The sequence below is a fragment of the Ambystoma mexicanum genome, chromosome 5p, assembly GCF_040938575.1.
Source record: "Ambystoma mexicanum isolate Mex_15411 chromosome 5p, UKY_AmexF1_1, whole genome shotgun sequence".
Classification (NCBI taxonomy): Eukaryota; Metazoa; Chordata; class Amphibia; order Caudata; family Ambystomatidae; genus Ambystoma; species Ambystoma mexicanum.
In genome coordinates, this window is record NC_090930.1 from 1,347,476,866 (window position 1) to 1,347,504,560 (window position 27,695).

Sequence of the window (27,695 nt, forward strand, 5' to 3'; positions counted from 1 at the left end):
TCTCTGGCGACAACACTCTAGTCCACAGCACAACTAATCTCCCATTGGGGCCAGCTCCTCATGCACTAAGATGGTTGCACTATTCTACAGAGGCAACAGAACGCCAAATTGAACTGAGCACAGTGACGGCCAAAGTACATGAAGATTTCTGGTATGAATCAATGCACTTACATTTTTCTGACTTGCATTAGGCTGGATGATCCATTTGTAGGTGAAACATCCTAAGTCTAAGAGTAAAACGCCCAATTGGAATTTGATGTAAAGATTTCTCAATTTGGACAGATCATAATGAGTACCCTATGTACTAGACTTATTTTTGTGATCCATGTAGTTTCGAATATGTTCATTTGTCAATACTGTTCAGATGACTTGGTTCACATTGTACAAATCCATACGTTTTTGAATTTTACCTGAAATGGGAGGGGAGCTGTGTTCTCTGTCTTCACCAGGATGATCTGTTAAAAATAACTTTGGCTCTTCCATCTTCATCGAACACACATCAGTAGCTGAAAGTGGCAATACTGCCAAAAAACACACTGTTTTTATATACATGTCATAGAGATTCTTCACCATGTGTACTTTGACTATAAATTAATACAAACAAACGCAAGAACCAAACCAGGCAAGAACAGAACATTGTGGGCAGTCTTTGTCAAAACTAAGTTGAATCATCCCATATATTACACTGTGGAATTTTTTATCATTCCACATAATGTCCCTGCTTGTAGGGTTAAAATAAAAGAAAACATTTATGCACAATTATTTTTCATGTACACTAATAATTCTCCATTAAATTAAAAAATCCTGGGCGACATGAGAAAATCATGATAGTCGCTTGGTAGATAAGTGGCTCAGTGTCAGTTTAATGAAACATCTTGATACATGATATAAGAATAGGTGTAATACAAAAGTGAAAAAACACCCTACTCACATGGGAACTGGGAAATACATTTTTGATTTATTTGTACAATCTTTTGCTACTCTTAACAACACTCAGTTTGAGTGCCAATAGATGTGCTCATCTCTAGCGCCACTCATGGCGAGTAGTAACCCCATTTAGTGTTATTACTAGGCAATCAATACCCGAAATTCTCTCTCATCCCTGTTTCATTTACTTATCTTATACGCAGGGTCTCCAAAATTGGTCGTCCGGACAAATGAGTTTCCAACTTACTTTACGGTGAAAGGTATCTTTACCTCAACCCTAGATGAAAAGGCACTTCCCTTCCCAATGTGGGATTTTAGTAAAGAGACTCTAGATTCAAAGATATTTTCTTTCCCAGTGGGGGACTCAACAATACATGTGTGGACTCTGCAAGAGACACTATAAGGAACATTGTGTATAAAAACAAATCATCCTATGTAAACAGCAGATTACCACTCTGGTCTAAGAAAAGGCTAGTGGGTTGGATATTGTATGGAAACCTTGTAACTGAGGGACTAAATGAAGTCACCATGCCCCGAATATTTTCTCTTTATCTACATTGATATTATAGGACTTATTTTGTTTTGTTTAGCTGCTAATACCTTTTAGTTATTGCTTGTTTGGATGTTCTGCTTATTTCGTGTTTAGTTCAGTTTAATTGCTTATATAGCGCCAAACGCAGAGGTATCTGGGCGCTTATGCTTAGGAGTAAAACAAAAAATAGTGCTTAAAGGAAATTGACAGTGGGTTAAAAGCTTAAACATATATTTACAATACTAATACAATTAATGCAGTAGGATTGACATTAAGATAGGGTGTATAACAATGGTTGCAGCGGGAGGGAAGACAAGTGTGGTTGCAAGAGATACAGACAAAGAGGTTTAGGTTTGTGAACTGTTTCATTTGATCATTGTATTAACTATGCACTGTCCAGTTATAGTTTTGATTGTTCTGCAGATTTTGTATTGTTTGTGATCTGTTTCAACTGATTATAGTATCAACTACACACTTCAAATTATGAACAATAATGCACTTTAAATAGTTTGATACTTAGTATCAACTACCAACATGTGCCATTAGTTTCAACTAGTCCAAGATGGGAATTTGATTGGCTGCCTGATGTTTCCCATATGTTGTGATTATTTGAAAGCCATGAATCTTTCAAGATGATTTCCAATGGGGACAACCCTTTGCTTCACATTAAAACAAGCAAGTTAAAACGAAATTAATGAAAATGGGCAAAGCGAGAAGATCCAAGAGAGGCAAGAAACCAGTAGAGAATCAATCTCAGGGCTGTTACAGCTGTCCCCTTCTAATGTTTTAGACACAGCCTATCCTCTGAGGCTGACAAACCCCACAGGATCCTTGGAAGAATGTCCCCTGCTGCATTGTGCTGGTGTAGTTCTCCATGTACCACTTTTGGGAGCGTGTCACTCTCCTTAAATGCATTATGCACAGGTGCTCAATTCCGCAGGCTGAAGAGGAAGGCTGCACACAATGAAATGATGGGGTGGCCGAAGTATAGGTATGGAATGCAAAACTATGGCTGAGCAGATTGCCAACTGGGTACTTCTGGAGATAAAAATATCTTTAGTGAGCAAACCTACCACATCTTTGATCTTACCATCTGGTGCATCATAACATATGAAGAGCTATCCAAGGCATTAAAGGAATAGTGCGCTCAGAAATATTATTGTCCCGATCGTACGGAAATGTGTTTTTCAGCATACAATGATTGATCATAAAAAACTTTCCTATGCATCTTACCTTAGTTTTCCTCACTTTTACACATGCGAAAACAAGGAGTTGGGTGCGGCCATCTTGTGCTAATCTTATCCGTTGCTGCATCGCACTAAGGTCGAGTGCCCCTGCGGCACTAAATCATATCCCCCGCACCTGAAGCTGACATCACTATCCCAAACGATATGCTCCACCTATTTTCATGACGTTAGTGGGCAGCGTAACCAAACGCGCCCAGTCATCACCCACGTAATAACGTCAGTTGATGCAGAACATGTAAGATCAACACACTCTCACAGCGTGCCCCAAATCGAATTTGCTACCAATAATTTTACAGAAAACATCATTAATCTGCAATTTCGCAAGTGCTTTTATTTATCAAAGAATGCTACAAAAACCACACTGAGATCCACTGATTGCGATGAACCACCAATAGTTGTGTGTCCTTAGGCTCGAGTGGCAAAAGTTTAAAATGATGCACATGGTGTTCCTTTTCGGAAGAAGATGTGGATTCGACTCATCAGATTCTTGCTATACCGTAAACGATGACAAGTTGCTCCTTGTCGCTGGTACCGCCAGAGGACATATCGGTCCCGGTCTATCTTCCCACATGATGGTGATGCTGAACGATGCGGTTAGGCCTATCTGCCATTGCTGGTTGAAAAAGCCATCCCACGGCAGCTGGAAACTATGGCATTCGCGGAATGGTACAATATATCTGTGTAGATAACAGAATGAAAATATATTTTAGCATCCGTTCTTTATTCCAATTTATGTTGTAATTCTGCACCGGATCAAACAGAATTACAAAAGCAAACCACACACAATGAACACACACAGACAACGATGTGCACTATTTTACACTACGATGTGCATGAAAGGTTAGCGCCGAGAAGTCTGTATAGCTCCCAAATGTATGGATAAAGGGACTCAGAAATGGGACAACAGACAGATGGCATTGTAATGGAACTGGGAATACTATCTATAGAAAAGCGAATCAATTACCCTTGGAAAATGTTCTAACCCCGGCCCGTTCAATAATGCAACCTTGATTGCACACCCTGATATTTCATGGGACGAAGTGGTTTAGATATAACTAGCCTGCATACAGGTTATGCTTTTGTCTCGTCTATGAGTAATCGTCACAATATGCTCCAACGAACAACCCATAACTATGTCAATACTCCATACAGGCCAAAAATCCCAACTTTTACTCATTGTGACTTAACCAAAACACCAATAACAATTATTAGTAGACTTATAAATAAACCGCGAGTTACGCACTCAGTATTTTAAATATGGCGCGGTATATGGAACAACGTATTCTGTCCACTCTTTACTTCAAAATGCCATTTTAGCACCTCGCTAAATTCTCCAATATTCAAAAAGAACAATTTCCCCTTTTTTCATTGCAAAAATATTATGTATAGTTCAACTTACATTATGTGTGGTTGTTCCATTCTCTTGGTGTAACGCGCAGTGTCCGCTCTGAACAAAATCGAAATGTTCCAATGTTCACTTTCATAACAGTAAATGTTATCATTTTGGCGGGTATTCCACAGCTTCTGTCCTTCTAGCTTGTTTTCAGCGCTTATGTTTAGTAGGTTTCGTTTTTGTGAATGAATGCCACAATATTAAAACATACCGGAGAAGATGCCGCAGCATGAACGGACACATTTCTTCTTTCCCCACAAGCATACTCCCATTAAGGGACCTTCACTCCATGGAGCACTGATCACAGCAGGTGCACATGGCATTCGAAAAACACAAGAAAAATAAACTAATTGTTGGCATCCACCAATGCTGCGCCATCTTGAATAATGTCTCAACCATCACTAGTGCGGGTTATGGACCTATATGTGATGTCATTGGCAATGCTGTGGCCTTTCCATAGGCAAAAGCATTAGATCTGGAGTCTCAACGTTCACAAACAGCATCTCCCTTTGCTGATTATTATTTAATTTCAGAATAAAGTTTACCTTGTTAAACCCTGCAACCTATCTCTTTGCTTCTTTCACGAGAGGTTTGTATTCATTATGTTCTGAGCGTAACATGGGACAGCCATTCGCACTATCTATCTCAACTGAGGCAGCCCTGTCTAAGTTCAAGCGAGACAGGTCCCTTTGCTTGCCCATACCCAATTAGTTGTATTTATGATCCAACTATGCTTTGTCTCAATCGGAAGTGTGTATGCATAGGTCAAGCGCGGATGACAGTTAGCCAATTTTTCTGATTCTTTATACCTGATTTTCAAATTCGGACCTGAGAAGTCTGTAGCCTTGCGCTCAACATTGCAGTAGTGTGCAAAGTCACGTAATCACGATGGTCAAGCGAAAAGCTTATCTTCTTGGCAAGGCCGTAGCAAGTCAGCAAGGGGCATGAGGCGATGAAGAATTGGTTCCTACTATTGCAGCAAGGTGTGCCCTTTGCGGCAGATCAGTTTCCGAAATCTGAAAACGGCCGGTGAGCGCAGGTCAAACCAGCCAACATAGAATCCTTTGTACCGTGAATATCAGCAAGAAATCACAGTCTATAATAGGCACGGTATAGAACTATGAATTGGTATAGAACTATGAATTGTATTCTGTATTACTGTCATTCGAGGAGAGTTGGACCTCGGGGCATAATTTTCATTGACAGTTGCTTTTCGTTTCACAGAGCAGGGGAAGCCACGACTTCAAATTGGTTTTTGACCACAGTTACACTGAAGGCAAGTAAAACCCATAGTACAAGGCACTGAAAGCCTTGTGTAACCTAGGATTCCTTTGATGTCTGTACAAAACAGACCACGATATCATATAATGATATGATATGGCATTTATAACGCACATATGCACAAGTGCTTCAAGGCGCGACGAGGCAAGGGAGGGGAGACAGAGACAAAGATCTTACTAGTCCAGGTGACACTGATATTGCGATGCGAAAGCGCAAAAGGAAGGTGGGGGGCAAGGGTAAAAGTGCTGTGGGAAAGGTGGAGGGGCCAGTGGAGTTCATAGGATAAACGGTTGAAAAAAATAAAGGAATCCAATAAATAAAAAGCGCAGACAGCAGGTGGAAAGTGCAAGGGTAAGTGCAGACAACAGGTGTCCATTGCTGTTATGGTGCTGTAGGGATACAGAAATAGTCCCAGAGTGCAAGCGTCGTCAGGTGGGCAACTGGCGGGGAGGGGACCTGGCCTCAAGATCAAAGGGTAGACAGGTCAGATGGTATCCTGGCAACCAGCACCGTTTCAGTCAGCAGAGGGCAGGGGGAGAAAAAGCAGATAGAGATAGAGTAGAGGAAGGACCCAAGTTGGAACAGGGAGGGTCGATCGGAGAGGAAAGAAGTCAGCCAAGCTAGGGCCTGATCGGTGATTACCCCGGTTATCATGGAGACGGTTGAAAAGGATGGTAGGGTTCACCATGTCAAAGGTAGAGTAGCGATCAAGTAAGATGAGGAGAGAGGGTGAAGGAATCAAGTTTTGAAAGCACGTCCTCAGGGATGTTCAGGAGAGCAGTTTTCTGTGTGCCCTGAAGAAGTACACAAAGCACCCAGTTGGATGTTAAATTCTCCAAGAAGGAGACTTTAACAAGGAGACTTCTTGATTAAGAGACATTAAGTAAACATTAGTGATGACCTTGCACAGAATAGAAGAAGGCCAAGAGGGCTTCCCGCTGGGTGCCACCATTAATGTGAGAAGAAGAGAAAGGAGAGATGACAGAGACCATATGATGAGTCCATAGGTGTGGCGAGGAAACGACAAAGCGGATGTTGCCGAGGGTTTGCCTGAACGTAGCACAGTTATAGGTATCAGCGATAGGGAGGCCGGGGTTGGCACCAAGAAGTCCTTCGTAAACCTCTTCCTACCAGATTTAGTGATGAGAGCAGGGTAGTCAACAGAGAAACAGTTACAGAAGATAAGAGAGACAGAGAGCACCAGGAAGTTGGTAGCCAAAGGGAAGAAGAGGAATGGTGTTGGAGGGGGCTGTGAAAAACACAAGGGAAGGACACAAGGAGGGGCGAAGCAAAGCAAAACACAGAGTCAAACTGTAAGGAAACCCAGCAACAGCAGGCACTAATTGCCAAAATGTTGGCAAAGACGATACTTTTGAAAATGATATTTTGGACGCAATGGTGTGCTATGTAGAGCTATGGAGAAACCCAAATGAACTCACGTCAAAATACTGAAATAGTATCAGAGAAAGTAAAAAGGGGCCTAATCGCAGAGGTGTTTAAAACAATTAAAGAACTGCTAAGGCAGAATGTTCTGGAGGTTAGGGGGTTGACACAGGTCCATCGATTGATAATTGCTATGAAAAACATACCCACCATAGGCATTCAGTGCAAAGCACTGCGTGTGTATGTGGGTTGGGTCAAGAATTAAGGGTTTGACAAACACCAAGTCTCAGCGTCCTGTTGACTGATGGCTAATATCCAATTTGCTGATCATTATTTCAGCAACCGAAATGGGCAGTGCAGCACTGATGTGCTAGTGCAATTCCATTTTCAAATATATCACGAATAGCAATCGCAGACATACCTATCGTTCGAGGAACATAACTATCGATGAAGGGAAGGTGAATTAAATACATTAATGAATTACAAACCATTTAATCTGCATAATTAAATATTATTTAATACTGTCTGTAGCATCGAAAGTTAGTGTAATAGCATTCAATTGTTGATGTACAATGTACAAATATTGGAGAACATATCGAAAATGTTATTGTAAGCAGATTGTGAAGACAGCTACTAATTATTTATATATCGGGAAGTCAACTGTTCTACAACTACCTCTTTAGGTGGACAGGGCTCGTTTTCAATGTTTTGTGGCACCGTATGTGTCCTAGGAACAAAATCTGGATCGATTCCACGAGTATGCATGGCCAAACACATTCAATGTCAAATCTTTCACAAATTCGAATTCCATATCCTGGTATATTGGCTTAACCACCCACTGTTTGCTTCATTTTGTGAAGGCCTTGAGGTAACAATGCATCCTGAAATGTCCTGCAGTTTTTGCTTGTTCCCTCCCAACGTTCTCATTGTGCGCAAGTACAGCTAGTCTTTTTCTGGCCTCCATACCGACTTATGCCGAAATGCAACCTTTTGGGCCTGTACTTTAGGCACATATTGTGGAACACCTCCAAATCTCCAGTATGACAGAATTCTGTGAGTCCCTTCATGTCTCTGGAAAGCGTTTTATCGTACGCCATCTTCTCAAGAGCTTTGTGTGGAGGTGAACATGGCACCAACCACTTCTTTTTTCGTTTACGCTCCTCAGATAAAAGTCTATGTGCACATTCATGAAAATGTTGGTTTTCTGTTCATTTGTGTACATTGGAACAATGGTGCATCAATGAATGCATTTCTCAAGTAGAATTTCTACAGACCCACCACAAGTTTTGGAGCTCCACCAAATATAATTGCTGATAGACTGACACCACTAAGATTTCTTCAGAACCCTTTTTTCTACCAGCAGCTGTAATTATTTGATTGACTGATTTGGCAATGTGCTATACATCGAATTGATGACAAATGTGTGGAAACTGCTCTCACATGGCGTTGACTATCAAAACATGCCTGTCAGTGGCTATCAGCTTTATTTGCACCCCCCTCGATTGAAGAAATTCGACGGATTTGATGAAACCACGTTTCTCCATGGCCACAGAAGATGTACATTCGGACCCCTGCACTATATCCAAACTCACCATTTTTTTTACTTTTCATGTCTTGAAAGTGGTATGTGCAGTACTTTGCTGAAAATCCTGGCCTGTCACACTGTTCGTCGCCAGCTAGCCAAAAACGTTTCCCAGCGAATGTGCTTTTCGATTGACATCTGTTCAACTTTCCAGGATTCACTGATGGCTGGGAATAAGAATTGCCTTTGATATTTGAAGTACTGGGTTTTTGCAAGGAACTCAACTCCCACAAATGTACAGAAACTGGAAATCTTACCGAAAGTAGACCCACTGAAAAGTAAAGCTGCTGAACATAGTAGATTTCCAGCCGGCACTTAGCCCAGCATCAGTTGAGCGGACCATGAAAATTGACTATGGAGGTCGACTTGACTGGCTTGGATTTTCAGGTTAGTGCCTTGTAATACACCTGTAACGCTTACCTGTGGGGCCCTGCAAGAGTGCCTGGTCCGGAGCGTTCTCGGGTGATTATGGGTGTTGCTGCTGTGTGTCCCAGTGGTGGTGCGGTGAGTCCAAACCACTCCTTTCCCACTGTTCAGCTGAATGGACAACTGCCCCAGCGTAGAGTGGGTTTGGAGGAGATTGGAGGTATGGACCTGATGGCTTGGTGCTGGGCCTTCTTTAGGGTATCTAAAAATATGGTGAAGTGCAGAACCTCAAGTTGCATCAGACTCACTGTAGAGGGAGGTCCAGGCCTGCTGCGGCACTTGTGATGCTTGCTGATGAGTTTCTGCTGTGCGCCCTTTGTTAAACGTCCTTGCACTTGTTTAAAGTCCTTCCTTCCTCCTAATATGCTCTTGCGTATTGCAGGATGGAACGCAATGCTTCTTTGAAGTTAATGTGCAGAATGTCTGAAACAGTGTTACTTCTCTTGCAGGTGAATATATGGTGACGAGCGGGGCGCTTACAGCGGCCCAGCGAAAGAGCGGAACCGATTGAAGATCAGCTGCAGTGAAAGTTCAGGTCCGGAGATAAGTATGCGCGTGCTGTGCAGATTCAGAAGCCTGTCTTCAGAAGCGCGGCAAAGGCAGGGCTATGCATCTTTCAGGAGAAAGCAGGAGCAGCTTTTCGGGGTCCAATCGAGTGCTATTGGAAAGCCGCGTAACACGTGGAAGGCTTCCTAAGAGCGAACGTTACGCTGCCTGTGTACTGCAGCCAGAGGAAACGGCAAGCGATTGGTGTGGCCCAGGGTGGGGCTTATATAGCCCTGGGCTGCACCCAGCACGACTAGACCACCAAGGATTATTTAGGCAAGGACTGCCAGAGGCCATCTTGTTACCTGTATGGTGTCTTGCTCTGGGGGCCATGTTGGAGGTGGCCAATGTTCATATAAGCAGGTTGCGCAATACATTTGCATCAGCCAGCATCCTTTTGAGTCCATAACCTGCCTATACTTATCGATAGCACACAAACATTTTCATTTCATTTTAAATTGCAAGCGTAACACATTTTCGTAAAGGACAAGTATAATACAATTACTTGATAGGCGAGCAAACTTGATGTTGAGTCTGGAAATGAAATTGAAACAGAATATTGTTCCTTCTTTTTCTGAGCATTGTCATAAAGTGGGCCAAGGGAAAAACAAAGTTGTATTAGATGTGTGGGCCGACCCAACGCGCGAGAATATCACTTTGTGCATGCCGGTAGGACTCACCATTGGGACACTGGATGTTTAAGTGGCTTCTTCACTTGTGAGGGTCTGTGCATCCATCACTGTGCTCTACGCCAAAAAAGGAACATGTGAAGCAACCGATTACGAAAACACAATGCAACTTTTAAAGGGCACAATGGCATTGTTTTATAATGGTCATAATTGTTAGATTTGTTAGAGGCTCAAGAAAGCGGGACTGATATAGTGTAGTGAAATCTAGTATACTAAACATTCAATACTATCTTGTAGCAATGCAAACCTTAGTAGGACACCTTTGAAGTAAATAAACACTGAAAGCTCAAATCCGTTTATGAAGTTACCATTTCAGTACCCTACCAGATTTAGAGAGACATCATTGATGGTATTGGGAGAATTCTCAAGAATGTGCTAATTTCTCTTACCATTTGAGACCCCCAGCAACTTTGTTGGATTTCTAGGATTTGATTTTTTTTTTTTACCTGGGAAGAGTGTGAGCCTTTTTTCCCACTCTTCCATGTATTATGATGTGTGTTTTACTTTTGAGTTCTTTTATTATGGAGTTTTAAAACAACTCCAGTGGCATCATCTTGTTCTATGTGTCACACAGCACATTCAGTGCAGTGGCACAGGGAAGTCTTTTAGACTTCCCAAGGTTTAAATACCTTCTCTGGGACTGACTACTGTCTCCCAGAGCATGTAAAGTTAAATTCACTTTACTAGTCTCTTTAAATTTACTGACCCAGCACACACTATCTTCCTATAGAGTGCTGGAGGGGTTGCCTAGCTTCCCCGGAGTCAAAACACTCATGTAACAGTCAAATGTTACCCTTTCCTACTTTAAATGGCTGGTGGCAGTGGTTTACATCAAACGACCACGATTTTTCCCTACCGCGAACAACGGTAGCTAAAAATCGGGTCAGTCATATTGAAAAACATGGCGCCCAAGACCTATCTGTAAAACCAGACTCTGGTCGACTTTCTTTGCCATTTCTTTTGGGAAAGGTCCCTCTTGTATTTGTCTCTGCGCGCCAAACCAGGTTTGGTCCCTTTGTTCATTGGCCTTTGACGGGCTTCAGTGCTGAAGCCCTCCTCTGACGTCTGAGTGTTTGGGGTAGACCGGATGTGAGGGAGGTGCCCGAAACTCCCTCTGCTTAGTCTCCTAGGAGACCTGAATGCACTCTGGCGTGATTGGCCAGCAGGCTGTCTGGCAAGGACAGCCACCCTGCTGTGTGAGTGACAGCCAGGCTGGAATTAATGGGGGAAAACTGTTTAAAAGCAGGTCTCTGGAACTTGGAAAGCAGAGTCGACCACTGGAACGAAAGAACCGAAGACGAGCTTAAGGAAGAGGACTGCTGCAACTCCTGGACGACCGGTGAAGCCCTGCTGCAGGTCTGAATTGCCTGAAACTCCATTGACAGAGAAGCCCTTCAAGGTTAACTTCTTCCCTTGAGTTTGGTGGGAATAACCAACTCGCAAGCCACCTGGACACCGTCCGCATCGGGTCAAATTTTCCTCAGAGTGCTGTTGAAAACCGGATAGCCGGAGGGAAGGAAACCAGCTTGTGGACTTTAAGGCACTCGTACCTTAAACCAACGTCTTGCTAAAGCTTTTGGCCTCATCCCTGGGCAGTGGAGGAACCTCCAGACATCGTCCTTCTTGTCCCCATGACTGAAGCTCAGGAACAGCCAGCAACAACTGCCTCAGCTACAGCTCTTCTTCACTAACAAGGTACTGTGCAAATGCGGTCTGGAAATCTTTTCGGCCATCGCGAAAGTTTGTGGATCGTTCCTCAACTTCGTAGGCTTGTCCTTCCCTAAACATTCATCAAACCTTTCGCCTAGCCAAATTCTTCTAAACTCCGTGGTAGACTTAACCGTTGACTACCAGAACTGTGCTATCCTATACAAATACTCTGAACCATTGATTTTGGCCCAGGCCTATGAGAAGAATTGCTGGTTGTAGTTTACTGAAACCCTTTGTCCTGCCTATGCAAGTATTTGTGCTGTCTATTCTTATAACCTTGTCTTTTGACCCCTTTATTAAGTATCTGAATTGCCATTTTGCTCTCACTTCAGGGGAACTGAACTTGTTCATTTACTTACCGGTTGTGTAATTGTGGTGTATTAGTGTGTGATATTGAGGTGCTTTTGCTAGTGTAATGTTTTCAAACTGACTGTGTAAATAAATGTATATTCCTTGACCAAGAAAACTTGAGTAAGTGTTTCTTTGAATCACTGTAATTGTTGGTCCTTTGTGTAACTTGTTCTACTGCTCACTTCACTCTTGAGATAAGTATGGCAGCTCAGCCATTGCTACCACTTTACTGTGTAGTACAGGCTTGTACCAAAGGTGAAATTGTACTTACACATGTCTTGTCTTAATTGTGTGTAGTGTTCCCAAAGGGTACTGCACATGATTCCGCCTAACAGATGGTACTTATTTATGCAGCCCATCGTCCAACATGACAAACATAGCTAATTCATCACACAGAACTAACCGGAGACGCGTGTGCACACATTCGGTTGGAACTGCATGTAGAAGCAATTTACGATGAATTCAGGGTCAACGCTTTTTAGTGTACAATCAATTGGCCCTCACTTCTGTCAAGACAGCCTGGGCTCTACTTTCAATCTCGTCCACTGGAAAACCACAGTATTTGTCAATAACCCCTTTTTCGGATGAGCTTGATTCGGTTTCAAAGTCCACCTCCTCCTCCTCACCTGAAGAACTAGGCTCCGGCGAAGGCTTCTTCATTCTTCTTGTAGGTAATCTCCTTTTTATTTTAGAAGGTATAGCCTGCTACGGAAGGAAGCCACTGTGACTGCTGAATATGGCAGATCAGGGACTTCGTTCTCTGGACGACTGTGTGTATGGGGAAAAAGCCGAAAGGCATAAAAAAAACCAAGAGAGACGGTAAGATGAAGATCCTCCAGGAGGTGTAGCAAAATTGCAGAAGTATTGGTAACCAGAGGAACAAGGATGAAGGCCGGCAAACTTAGTTCGGGAAGTGGCAGGAATCATTTAGAGTAAACCTTCAGGAATCCCAGAGTAGACGGGGAGGTACTAAGCAGAAGGCTGTAACACTGTCCCCAATAATCTCCGGTAGAAGGTAAAAGGACCAGAGATAAACAGAGGCCACCAAAGCACTGTAGCAAGAAAGATGCGTGCAGCCCATAGAGAGCTTCCAAGGGGAAACAGACCCGGAAGAATCCGGATGAAAAAAATGTAAGCCACAGGCACTAGGAAGTAGAAGGGAACTGGGTGCCCATGGAGAAAAAAAGGTAAAAAGAGGGGGGAGCCGGGAGAACCGGTGAAGACAGAAGACAGCTGGCGGCACCAAGAGAAATGCTGTATAGCGGGATAATGCAGCGGAGACACGCTGCGAGAGAATGGTACAGTAAGCAGGGAGAAAGGGTAAGACCGTCATGAGAGCCGAAGAGAAAACACAGAAAAAGGAAAACAGAAAGGACACGTGGGAAGGCAAGCCGAGAGCTAGCGAGAAAAGAGGCGGATCACCACCAAGGAGAATAACGCTTGGGAGTATACACAACAAAGCAGAGGAAAAATACTTAACTAGTTGCAACGCGTCAGCTTTCGGGAAACAGAATGGCTAAATGCTTCCCAGCGGTGGCCATGTTGCAGGAAAAGTAGACCGCGTGAGACAGAACACGGCAGAAAAGTGAAGGCACAATCAATGGAGCCGGCTCCTCCTATGTGTCCATAGTTTCCAACCCCCTGGAATCTTGACAGTACTTAACCCATTCTCTTATTAAATCAATATCCTTCGGGAATGTATTCAGAACAATGCTGGATTTTTTGAATGGCTCTTAGAAGGGCAACCGAGTATCATACAGGCCGGCATTTTTCAATTGTCTCTTAGACCTCTATAAAAATATATAAATAATTCAAAAAATAAATTACTGTATGCCAGTGACTGTTACAGATTTCTATGCAATATTAGTTTTTTTTCAAAGAGGGAAAACATGTTTAGCGTTGTCGAATGAACATGGCGGTAACTGTCTAACATATATGATTGGTATACTGCTATTCGTAACGTGTTACTCTTCCGTTGCATGTACTTTCAAGTATCAAAATGGGAATATGCTTACAAACATGTCCCATGAAATATTTGATTCTATTACAATGGACAAAGATGAAATGTGGCATTTTTCGAGATGAAAATACTTGAAACAGACAATGGTGAAGTCATTGGGCTAAATGAACATTATAATTGCCGGTACAATTGATGGAAATAGTAAAACAAATTGAGATCGGCAGTCGATGAATATAGAGAAGGAAATTCGGTGACCTACCACCCTTACCTGGATGAATAAACAAGCCGATTCAGCAAGCAGGGGAGCAACTATCCGAGGAACAAGTTGCACAACGAACAGATAACTTACTGAGCACAGAGATGTTTATTTTGTTTGTTTTATTATTTATAATGCGCACCAGACCTGAGGGTATCAGGGCGCAGACGCAGCAAGAGGATTTTCAGCTTTGGTTACCGTGCTGTACAGTTATATACAGATATATACAGATTACACACATGGCTTAGGCACAGCAGGTAAAAAAAAGTCAAGGAGGCAGATGGTCAGTGAGAAGGAAAACACAATAGGAGAGTTTATACAGGCAAGGGGAGGCAGTCATAACAGGTAGGGCGGAGTAAGATGGGGCAAACTAGGATTTAGCGGTCATTTTCCTTAATCCAGTAAATGAAATTATGCCTGAAGTGTAGGTAGGTCTGGTCTACCTGTAAGGCGGGAGGGAGTTCCACAACTGGGCTGCTTTCACCGGAAAACTACTTCAGCCAGTTTTAGAGAGTTTGAATCTGCGCACTGTAAGGAGATTGGAGTTGGCAGTTCTAGTAGGGCGGTTGGAGGAGTGTCTCTTGAATTTGTCTATTAGGTAACGTGGGGCAGCGTAGTTGAGGCACTTGTGAGTTTGGGAGGCTGTTTTAAGGGAGATTTTGTCCTTTGTGGAGAGCCACTTATTTGCTCTCCTTATGTCAGAGATATGCTCTTTTCTGGAGATCCTCAATGCTGCTCTGAGAGCATTATTTTGTAGGATCTGAATTTTGTTGGTGATATATTAATTAGTCCCCAGATATAGGGTGTTACAATAGTCAAGTTGACAAAATTAGGGCTCTTGCCAGGGTGGTGCAGCTGTTGGTGGAAAGGAAGGGCTTGGCTGCTCTGATTAGTCCACATGTGTAGGAGGCCATAGAGTTGACCGGTCTGTTGAAGGAGAGTGTGGCGTCTGGATAGAAGGCCAGAGTTTTAACTTCTTTGGCTACTTTGATGGTGTTGCTATCTATGATAAAGCTTGTGTATTTGTGACTGAGTTTGCTAATGTTATCGGTGGTGCCAAGGATTATAAGCTCAATATTGTCATCATTCAGGCATAGGCCATGAGTGGCCATCCATGCCTGGATGATGAGGTACACTCTATTCACCAAGGCCAAATCCTTGTCATAATCTCCCATCAGCGGTATGAGGATCTGCGTATCATCGGCATAATTAGTGTAGGTCATACCAAGACCATGGAGATCGTCGAAAAGGAGCTTTATGAATATATTGTACAAGGTGGGAGAGACACATGATCCCTGGGGGACCCCGCAAGTAATGGGGATGGGGTCTCAGAAGCTGAGGGTGAGAAGACACGCATGGTCCTGTTATTTAGAAATGATTGTATCCAGCCTATTGCTTCTTGTGAGAAGTGTGTGGCCGAATCCAGGTGATTGCATAGGATTTTGTGGTCTACTAAGTCAAACGCCATTGATAGGTCGAGGAGTAGTAACAGGGCGGTTTTACCGTCGTCTCTCAGTATGTCAATTTGTGCCTTGAGGTCTATCAGCGCTGTCTCAGTCCCGTGTTGGGGTCTGAAGCCAGACTGGCGGACTCCTAGGAGGTGCTAATCTTCTAAATATTGCTGAATTTGGAACTGTAGTAATGGGTCTGTAGTTAGTGGGTATAGAGGGGTCCAGTGATTGTTTTTTTGATTTTGAGTAGTGGAAGGACCCAAGACCCCTTGAGGTTGCAGGGGATGGTACCAGTGGAAAAGGAGGCGTTAATGAGTTTTGATATAAAAGGTGATAGGTCTCTGGCCGCATCTTTTAATAATTTGGGATGGGCATGGGTCGCCTTGACAGCTCGACGGTTTGAGGGTGAGAATGACTTTTTCCACCTCTAAGATTGATACTTTGGAGAAGTTGAAACATTGAGAAGGTTTTAGATTGGCCTGTTGTGTGGGATAGACGTAGGCGTCTTGTCGAGGGGGGTGGAGTGGCAGAGGACTTCTTTTTTTATAGGCAATCTTCACCTGGAGGGACGCTTTGTTGGAAAGGGCTTTCTGTATGCTGGTGCACCAGCTTTTGTCTTTCACGCAGGTGTCTGGGGTTGGGATGGGAGTTTCCAGCTCTTTAAGGATTGTGAACAGTTCTTTTATGCTGGAGTTGGCTTGGGAGATTCTCTGGTTGTAGGAGTCTTGTTTAGCTAGTAATATTTATTTCTTGTAGTGAGCGGTAACATTGCTGATGTTGGTTTTATTGTCAACTGATGGTGATTGTCTCCATATCTGTTCACTTTTTCTTTTTCAAGCCCGAGTGATTTAAGGTATGGGGACAACCAAGTGTTTAGATGCTTTTTGGGTTTGCTCTTTCTTAGTTTGAGAAGGGCAATGGAGTCTAGGGCTGCAGTCATAGTTGTGTTATATTAGTAATATTTCTTTTTTTTCTGGTGGGAATGGCGGGGGGCAGGTGTAAGGGCCTCGAGTGAGAAAGTAAGGAGGTAATGGTCAGTCGATAACTGAGGAGAGATGGAGGTGATGGAGGCATGGCAGTTATAGTCAGCCACCCAATCAAGAGTTCTGCTTTTGTTATGAGTAGGGAGAGTAACTTTTTGATTGAAGGCTAGTTCTGCCAGGGTGCCTGTGATTAGTATGGCATGCTGGTCTTTGGGGTCATTGATCCCCAGGTTGAAGTCACCTAGAAGTAGGCTATGGGATGTATTTTTTAGGTTGTCGGAGAGGATGGTGGTTAGGTCCTCCTCAAAATACCCCAAGGGGCCACGGGGTCTGTAGAGAAGATGGATAGTAAGGGTTTGGGTGTCAGTGATATGTACTTTGGTGGTGAGGGATTCACAGGTTTCCGTGTTGGGTGATGGGGCTAGTCTCATAGCTAGATTAGTTTTGGCTATTATAGCGAGGCCTCTGCTGCGAGACTCGGTTCTGTCTATTCAGAGTATTGTGTAATCCTCAGGGACAGATAATATGAGGGCAGGACCAGCTGCGCTGTGGAGCCAGGATTCAGTGATAGCTAAGACGTCGAGATTTTCTAGCTGTAAGAGATCGGCAATTTCTGTAGCGTGCGCTACTATGGAGCGGGCATTTATTAGTGCGCCTCTGATATTTGAAGTATTAGTCCCAGTGGGTGATTTTAATGAGGTCTGACTGATGGGTTTGTTCTTAGGAGGCATTTTGCCTAGTTTGTTCTGTTGGAGGTTCTCATGTGAGAGTGAGGAGCGAGGGTGGGTTGAGTTTAAATGAGGATTAATAGGTTTGGTACGATACATGTTTCCTAATATCCTAATAGTTCCTGCTTTAGAGGGGAGCGTAGACCTGGCTAGTGGTTCGAAAAGTTTAGGTAGCCTGGCTTGGAGTGTAAGGTTTCTGGTAGTGGGGCTGCAAGGCTTATCAGTTTTAGGAAGGTTCAGGAAGTGGACGTTAGGGATAAGTGAGTGAGCAGGAGTCATGATATTGTGTAGTGGTATTATTGTGGCAAAGGCTAGTGGGCAGGTGTGGATGGTCGTGCAGATTAGGTTAAGAATGGTCCTTAGTAAGATTGTGTAAAAGCCATGTGTACATGGTGTAATAGTGTTGTAGACAGTGCCAATGGAGGGAGTGAGGCCAAGGGCTAGCAGAATAGTTCTGGGATTAGGTAACAGCGCAAAGACTAGTCGGCTAGAGTGTGGGCGGGTTAGGTGCTGGCAGGCTAATCCAGTGCGATTGCTGTGATAGGCTGGTATGATATGTGTACGCTAGGCTAGTTGCAATACAGTACTAATGTTATTTAATTAATGTGGGGGGCTAGGGTCAATACAGTACTAATGTTATTTAATTAATGTGGGGGGCTAGGGTTGCTAGGGTGAATATAGTTCAATATAGGTACAATGCAGTTGCTGTAATAGGCTAGTATGAATTGCACAGGCAGGTACAATGCAGTTACTATGATAGATTAGTTTAAATTACACAGTTAGATCAGTATAGGATAGTTCGAATTGCACAGGCAGATCAGTATAGGTACAATGCAGTTATTGTAATAGGCTGGTTTAAATTGCAATGCAGTTACTACACATGCAGTTGCTGTAATAGGCAAATGCATTTACTGTAATGGGTTTGTTTAAATTGCACAGGCAGATCAGTATAGGTAAAGTACAGTAACTTATGATAGGCTAGATCGAATAGCATAGGCAATTAGTAACGGAGCCGCGTGTGCATGCAATTATACAATGTTCGGAAGTTCAGAGCGTAGTAGGGCATCAGCGACGTTTTAAGTAGATCGCCGGTTTGTAGTAGTGCACTTGACGGGCTGGATGGGTCTTAATCTCTTACCGTGTGCTACGGCAGATAGGAAATGCAAACGGGCAGCATGCATGGCCCCTTGGCGCCGCAGGCAACGATAGGCACAGACAGGTGGATGGCCTTAGTTGGGTGGCCTTCGTTGAGGGAGGATGGCTTCCGCCTGTGGTTAGCCAGGATTGGCTTTATGGCCCATCTAGTCAGGTTGCTAGGCAACCAGAAAACAAAGATCCGGAGTAGCGGATCAAAATACGGCGGCCATCTTGATTTCAGAGCGTAGCTCGTGCTGCAAAAAGGTGGATGTGGGGGAAAGTTTTGGGTAATGGCAAAAAGCACAGCTGCTTACAGAAAATGCTGCTCCTCGAGATGTTCTCTTGTTAAATGTCAAGGTGTTTGTAAGGGATTAGAAAAGTGGGTGTGTATGTGAATGTGTGACGTGTTTGTTGCGGGTTCTTGCAGAGGGGAGTCTGGAGACACTGGGTCTGGGGAGGCCATGAGAACAATGGTCACCATGCAGAAAGTGTACATGGTGTTTGGCACCTTGGCCGTTCACACCCACTCAGCCCCTTTTGCTTGCGCATGGCCACAGATGCGAAATGCCATCGATACTGGAGGGAAAATGGATGGGCATGGGCCGAGCGGAAAAGGCCCGGAACACCGCAGAAGGGAGACACACTTATGTGGATTGCCGGGGCGTCTTGAAGAGGGGAGCTTGGAGACACCGGGTCTGGGGAAGCCATGAGAATAATGGTCACTGTGCAGAAGATCCCTTTTGAAGTGTACATGGTGTTTGGCACCTTGGCCGTTCACACCCACCTAGTACTGGAGTGGGGTATAATGGAGGGGTCATGGCTTGTTGCTGGCGATGTGAGCATAAAATGGCACCAACCATTATTTCATGATGTCCCTCAGAAACGAGTGAGCGTGTTCTTGATTCACTGAAAAAATTGAAACAACTATTTGTATATGTTCATTTGTAGTTTATCTAGTTTGGTGATGCTGATTGCAAAAACTACAAATTGTATACTTTAGGTTGCAGCACAGTGTGCAAAAATCCCCTGTACTGTCTACTGTCACTGGGGAATTTTGCACGAATGGCTCCAACGACACAGGCAGGTATTACTTGTCGAACGCGGAATCCAAGCCTCCCATAAAGCCACCATGTAAATGAATGTTAGGCCACTAGCCTGTACCTCCTGTGGAAGAGAAACATACATACAGTAATTGAATTAACCATATAAGTGTTCCAGCCTTACTTGTAAATGCATCCTGAATTCTATGACGTAGTTGCCCTTAACAACATCAATTTATTGATAAATGAACTTGGGCTTTGGAGTCTAGAGACATTGCAAGAGCGAAAACCCATTCAATCCATAACGGTTTGGGCCACAGAGAAATATTGTTTCTTAGTTGAAAGTGAAACACACATAAGCGATGAACACAGCACTTTGCAAAAAGCGAGAGAAATATATCCAATTTGAAGACTAAATTCATTTGTCGGTGATCGATCAAAGTGACGACAATGTAGGGTACAAACATGAAATATTATTCGTCCCAGTGGTCAAAATGACATCACACCTAGAGTACACTTACTCGTTTCTTGGATTGCGAGGGCAAACTGTTGCACAAAATTCGTGCATAAGTACCATCAAAATCCTCAACACAGACCTTGTGAAGCAGGCTGCCTTGAAGTCATGCAGCTGGGTAACGCATAGCGGTCGTGTGCCTTCTTCTGATATGTAGGCCAAGCATCCAGAGTTTTCTTTGCAGCAGCAGTTCTCCACCTCGGTTGGCATGACCTTGCAGTGATTGCAGGTACACCAGGTGGAAACGTCTTCCATGCGATAAGGCTCAGGCTCATGCTCCGGTGATTCATCTTCTCAACTATCGTTCGATTCCCCATTGTTTCCGCATCTTTCTCTTTCAATTACTTCCTCCTCAGAATACTCAGGCTAGTACTGGTAGGGCTGTATTGTGCCATTATATGACAAATGTTTAAATAAAACACAAATAATGATTGAAATCAATAATAATGCTATTCCAAGTATCTGTTTGCATGGGCCTTGTGCTAAGAAAGTAGCTGAACAGAGCAGAAACGAGTCACAGGCAATCCAAAAAAAAGGACAGTGAAACAATTGAAAAACAACTTTGAAGTTGTCTGTTGAGGAGTCGTCGGTTTATACTTATTGAGGAAAGAGGCGTCCGGCCATTTCAATGGAGACACGTCAATAGCTTGTACACAGAGAACCTTATCACGAGACGTGCATTGGCTTTGTGAAAAGGGGCGTAAGCGTCGAGTAATGTCAGTTTCATGGGCGGGGGATATGATTTAGTGCCACTGGGGCACTCAACCTTAGTGCGATGCAGCAATGTATAAGATGGCCGCACCAGACTCCTTGTTTTCGCATGTGTAAAAGTGAGGAAAACTAGGGTAAGATGCATAGGAACGTTTTTTACGATTGATCACTGTATGCTGAAAAACAGAAGCCCGAACGATCTGGACAATAATACTTTTGAGCTCACCATCCCTTTAAGACTACTCAACCACATCATAACACATTGCTAATAAGGTGCCTTCCAAGCTCTTTGAAGGACAATAACTGAGACTGTATTCTCTAATTTCTAGATTTGTTATAATAATATCAAACTGTTATTTAGTGTGTTGCCTAAGATTCCTTCCACTTCTAAACACTACATTAATAGGCATTAGGCTTTGTTGACCTGCTTCTGAATCGGTTCTCTCGAGCGACTACTGCCTTCTGCTTGGCCTCTACTCCTTCGCTCGACCTGACCAAGTACTCAACTTTGCCGCAAAGACCCTCTACAATTGTCCTGGCTCTTCTCCCACCGCCGAAACATCGTCCCAGAGTTGTGCGGCTTTCCATGAAAAAACAATCTCCCTAAACTGCTGGTTTTCAAATCTCTGCATGAGCTACTCCACTCTACTTTGTGAGCACCATCTTTTACTACTTACCTCCGCTCACAGTCTGCTCTAGTACAATCTCTTCGGCCCCTGACCACCCTATGCTTCATCTCACTTCGTTGACTTCTCACCCCCATTGGAATTCACTTCCTCTTCATGCTAAAAGCACCACTATTATCCACTCCTTCAAATCTGCACTAATGCTACTTCTTTAATCAAGAGCCAGAACTCTCCACTTACTCCCACATTTTCCCCCTGCCCAGACTACCCTGCAGCTAACTCCACTGAACATACTAGCATGTATACATTCAGTGCCTTCGGACTAATATAGTGCTGTCCTGTCCGATCCCCAGTCTCGGTTACATGTATTTCTCGCCATCTACCGGTCAGGTCATCACTTACTCTCCCATTCATGTATGGCACCTGACTCAGCACGTCACAAATAATGCACTAATCTGCCTATATCCAGCCCAACATGGAGAAAATCCCATCGTGTCTTTTCAATTTGAACGTAAGGACATCCAATTTTATCTCCTTTTTACAAACAGCCGAATACATTAAGGCACATTTTCGTCGGTATTTATTCTTAGCTTGTGTGCAAATGTCAGCCTTAGCCTAAACCATTTCATTCCTCTGTGGTGCTGATGGTACTTACTGAGGTGAATTAAACAATTGCAGAGGAGTTATGGCCTACATACATAAGAACATTTATAAGAAATTCTTATGAGCGCTTGAAAGATAATTTACAAAAACGTTTAGTGGATAAATGAGGGCCAATATTAAAGTCCTACCTTAGTCTTTTTGGTATGACTCATTATGGATTTTAACTGCACCATCAATAAGGCATATCATCCCTACAGGACGTGCTTGATATATTGCACAGGACTAAATTTGGAGAAACAAAGAATATACTCAAAGTTTAATATATTTTAATATTCAGAAAACCTCATTTCTTAAAAGGATTGCATCAAATGAATAAAACTTTTTACGATGTTAAAATTAAATTGAGACTGACCTTGTTGGGATCCATGGTTAAGATCAATTTCTTCAATTATTGGTAAGCTAGTAAGCTCATTAGCATTTCAGCTGTTGATTCTACTCTAAGTAAATGTCTGGATTTCTTTGCTTTTGTACAAATACTTTACAAAGATTCGAGGGACAAAAAAGAAGTTTCTTTTAACATTATAGCTATTGGATGGGGGCCCATCTACAATCGTAATTACATTTTGTAGGTCCGAATCCCTGTGAGGTTACCATTTTACCGGACTATTTCAATCATAAGGGACCTGCCATAAAGCATATGTGGAGCTGATGATGAAACCGCCAGATTCCCCGAGTAATTTTACCTGCAAATTCTGTGCATCAGACATCAATGCATCAAAAAGCATAACATTATTGCGCAGTCACATCTAATGTCATCACACCACAGCATTCTTTTGTGTTCGCCCATGGAAGCATGCGCAGTAAAAAAAATAAAAAGACAATATATTTTGTATATGCACGTTTGCACATATAAAGGGCAAGATTTTTTTTTGTTTAAGAAAAAATATGCTTTGAACGTTTTTGGGGAATAAAGGTGTTAAAAGTTCTTTTTATGGAATCAAAAAAATATTTTGACACCATATCATAACTTGCTTGTATTTATTAAAGCAACATCGATTAATGAAGTGTATGCCTTGCATAAATATAATTAGTAAATTGCTATACATTATAATCCAATGTAGTACAGATCTATAACTGTCGACTGATTATTAATGCTGACCTACAAAGACAAATTGCGATATAATGTGCATGATTTTACAAGTCAGTCTTAAAGTTTGAGGGCCATTTTCCAGTGTGGTTTTAACATACATTCCATTTGATGCCTTCATTCAGATCCTGTATGGCTTTCTGTAAGGCATATCAATTTTTGTTGTGTGATGTATTTCTTTTACTACAGTCTATACTATATATTCTCATCCTTATGCTTCTTTGGATGATATGTCTGACCAACAGAGTAGTGAATACTTTATTGTTTATACAACTCTGATATTATTCAATTCTTATTTGCATTTTCTCTTAGTCTTGCCTATATACAGATGTCTACATTTACACCAAATTGCATTGACGAAAAGTTCACTATTGCAATCAGTAAATCCATTCTGTGTCCAGTCATTGGATATTTCTATAGCCTCCATTTCTGATGTTACACATGAGCCACATTAATGGTGTCCACATCTGTGTCACGGTTTAGGTATTGTTCTCAGATTGTATTGTTTGTTTAATTTCACTCCTAATAATATTCCCTCTTTTGGACATTTTGCACTTAAATGTGAACATAGGCAGAGCCTCCACTATAGGATTTTCCTATGCTTGTTGTTGTTCTTGACACTCATAGGTAGGGTACTCTACGTACTAACGAACACTAAGTGATCACTATTGTCTGTGTTTTGTCTCTTCGCAAGAATGGCCTCTCCATGAAAGATGGCAGTCCTCTTTTTGGGCCTTTTGATCAAGTTATTGGATAGCCTCTATGTTGCAGTTTATGGCCAACATTCTCTGCTTCTTTTTCATAGTGTATTTTATTAGTAATGGTTATGTTGAGTCTCAAGAATCATCCATCAAGTAAATTATATTTTCATGACTTTGGAAGGAAAGATTCATAGCTCAAACGAGCCTGTAGGCTTGTTAAAGGATTTACCCGTTTCATCTGATTTGTAGAAGGCAAGATCTAAAATTTGAACCTCATGTTTGTTCTTTTTTTCATCTAAACCTCAAATAGGGTTTTAGCCCATTTATACATCCAATAAATTCCATTAAGAGTTCTCTTCACTCTCCTATACTGAAAACATATCTATTTCTTTTTTTATGTATTCGCTTACTTGCTGCAGCAGTTACATAAGGAAGCTTAGCAACATGCAGACATCTTGCAATATACAAGAAGCCCCGCAATACAAGAAGCCCAAACCCTCTTCAAGCCACAAACATACAAACAGTGCCTTCCCGTGCCGTTCTAAGCCTACAAGTCCATAAGTTATACATTACCGCTACAGTGGTGTCTCACAAGCTCTATTTCCCACACTGTGCGGGTGTAATGTTCAGGCGGAGGGGTGGAAAACATATCCTACGTGAGTGCATTCCATGATGCTACATCCTCACTAAACTCCTTCAATCCCCGGTACCCCGCTCTGTAAGTACCGCAACCATGCTTCAACACTAGGGCCCTCTGCCGACTTCCAAGTCAATGCAATCCTGCGCTTTGCTAGCATGCAAAAGTGGTCTTTTATTTTTTGTAAGATGTGCTGCTCCTCGCCTGTGTAGGAATTACCCCAGAAAACAGTCCTCGGGGCCCATGCATGCATGTCTGTTCGACCTCTGGTTGCCCTATTCGCAATCCCTTTCCAATATTCCCTGATCATCAGGCAATACCAGAACATATGGAGAATGTCTGCATTTCTTCTGCACATTTGGGGCAATACTGCCTGTCTGCTCCCTTAAACTGGGAAATCTTGTGAGGGTATTGTATGCTCTATGTGGGATGTATAGTTGCATGAGTTTGAATCTGGCGTGTCTCAGAACCTTTTCCATGTATAGTAAAATGCGTGCCGATTCAGCGTCTGAGAAATCAGTTTCCCACCTAGTTCGTACCCCAAGATCTGATGTTAGATGTTTGTTGAGGAAAAACTCAGTCTACAAACCACATGGCCGCCATCTGACATGTCATACATTGTCTCCAGCCCTGTGTCGCCCCGCAAGGGCACCTCAGAATCCTGGCCATCTACACTCAATGACTTGTGTCAACCTCAAGTATAGTAGGAATTGGTGGCCCTTCTGCATGCCGACTGTTCGACTAGTACAGCGAAATTCGTCAGCTTTCCTTCCTGAAGCAAGTCTCCTAGTGTAGCCACCCCATTGATCTCCCAATGTTTCCTGATGCCCCGCACACTACCTGGTTGTCCAGCTAGTACAGTAACCAGAGGGATGCGTGGGGAGAATGGGTCCTCTGCCCCCAAGAGTCTCCAAGCCTTATGCCACAGCTTCTTGCCCAGTATCAGAAGGCGCAGTGCCTGAATGAGCCAGGACTCTCGTATCCACAGGACCTCCTTCAGGTGAACAAGTTACTTACCCATGGTAAAGTTCTTTCGACTGGATGTTCCTCCCACGTATTCCTCATCTTTGATATTTCCAATATCTTAGCTTTGCTGCCTCGTTAAAAAGAAAATCAGCAGAGACCGCTGTGCGTCGATGTCTGTCAACTCAATGTCCCTCGGAGGCCTCTGTCTCAAGGTCGACATAACTGCAAGTATATGTAGCACGTGCAGCACCCATTGGCCTCAGTTCCGTTTTGACGAGTGGAGCTTTACCTTGTATTTGACAGTTACTCCCCCTGAGAGAGCGTAGACTGCAACCGCAAGGGAAATTCTACTGTGGGGTAGGTTGGGAGGGGCGATAAGGAATATGTGGGAGGAACATCCAGTCAAAAGAACGTTCACATGGGTAAGTAACTTGTTCTTCGAATGGATTGTGTCCTCCCACGTATTCCTTATCTTATATACACTCCCAAAGTAGCTTACTTAATTTGGAGGAGGGAGTAGAAATGAGTGTGGTTATGTATGCACTGAGTTCAAAACTGCTTTTTCAAAAGCAGAACCTTGACCAGAGGAGGAGTCTAAACTGTAATGTTTAGTAGAGGTGTGCACAGACAACCATGTGGCAGCTGCACATATGTCTTTTATCGGAACTCCCCTCTGCAAGGCAGACGAAGTTGCAATGCCCCTGGTCATAAGAGCTCTTAGATGTTCTGGAGGGTCTTTACCTGCCAGTCTGTAACATTCTGATATAGTTAGTATAATCCACCTGGATATAGTTTGCTTGGTAAAGGCCATTCCTAATTTGTGACCTGAATAGCCCACAAATATCTGGTCATCTTGGCGCAATTTAGCCAATCTGGAGATATTGCACGTCTAGGTTCAAGCCTGTGAAACCTTTCCTCTTCCTTCCCAGGATGTGGAGGAGGATAAAAAGAAAGTAGTGATATTTTTTGAGTGATATGAAACTCGGAGACAATTTTGGGGAGAAAAGTAGGCTTCACTATTAATACCACTCCGTCTTTATGAAAGACAGTATGAGGAGGCTTGCAGGATAAAGCCTGTAGCTCACTCACCCTTCGGGCTGATGTTATTGCCACTAAGAATACAGAGTTAGAAGTCTTAAAGGACAAGAATGTAGAGGTTTCGAAAGGAGATCCCATCAAGTAGTTAAACACCAAGGTAAAATCCCATAGTGGGACTTGAAACGGGATTGGAGGGTAAACATTAGTTTGTCCCTTTAAAAATTGTACTACTAGAGGAATCTTAAAGTAGGAGACTTCCTCTGAAGTGTGCTTAAAAATAGAAAGCGCTGCCAGATATCTCTTGATGGTGCCAATCTGGAGCCCTAGATTTTCTATATGCAACATCAGCTGCAGAACTTAATCCAGCGGCAGCGGTATAAAGATTTGGTTGCTGTCATTCTGGCCGAAAGCAAAACCTCCATTACGTCGCCCAGGAGGTCCCAATCCTTGTATCTCAGCCTCTCGGAACCATGCGTGAAGGCTGAGAGTCCTGATATCCGGATGGAGAACCCAACCCTCCTCTCGCGAGAGAAGGTCCTCTCTTTGTGGAAGACGAATCAGAAGGCAGATGGACATGTCCAGAAGGTCCGGGTACCACGTCCTCCTGGCCCCGTCCGGGGCAATTAGGATCATGGATTTCTTGAACCTTCTCAACCTCCTGATTACGTGAGAAATCACAGGGACTGGAGGAAACGCGTACAGTAGTGGAAATTCCCAGTCCACCACGAACGCGTCTCCTAGAGCTCCTCTTGGGGGAACTTCCCATGAGCAGTATAGTTTGCACTTCCTGTTGGCCCTGGTCACGAACAGATCCATTTGAGGGGTTCCCCAAATGGTAAAGATCTCCTGAAAGGCTTCCTGAGCTAGTTCCCACTCGTGGGAGACTGTGCTCTGCCTGCTACGAGCGTTCCGCCGTCTTGTTCTTCTCTCCTGCTAGGTGAACTGCCGAGAGAGTGATTCCTTCTTGTATTGCCCAGAACTAGAGCTGCATTGCCTCTGCACAGTGGTAGTGACCCTACACCTCCTCTCTTGTTGAGGTAGTACATGGCCACTGTGTTGTCCACCGTTATCAGGACATTCTTTCCCCGTACAGAGGGCAGAAAGGCCTTCAGCGCTAGTCTGATTGCCCT

The 27,695-nt window shown here is 43.3% G+C and overlaps 1 protein-coding gene across 7 annotated transcripts in view; it reads right to left on the reverse strand.

Moving 5' to 3' along the window:
- Window positions 1-27,695, reverse strand: part of LOC138481557 (zinc finger protein 660-like) — a 1,126,844-nt gene that overhangs the window by 273,137 nt on the left and 826,012 nt on the right. For all 7 annotated transcript variants that reach the window (XM_069613740.1, XM_069613741.1, XM_069613742.1 and 4 more), the window contains one exon: window positions 411-521. In XM_069613740.1, coding sequence (XP_069469841.1) covers window positions 411-521 — 111 coding nt within the window. The remainder of the gene's footprint in view (window positions 1-410; window positions 522-27,695) is intronic.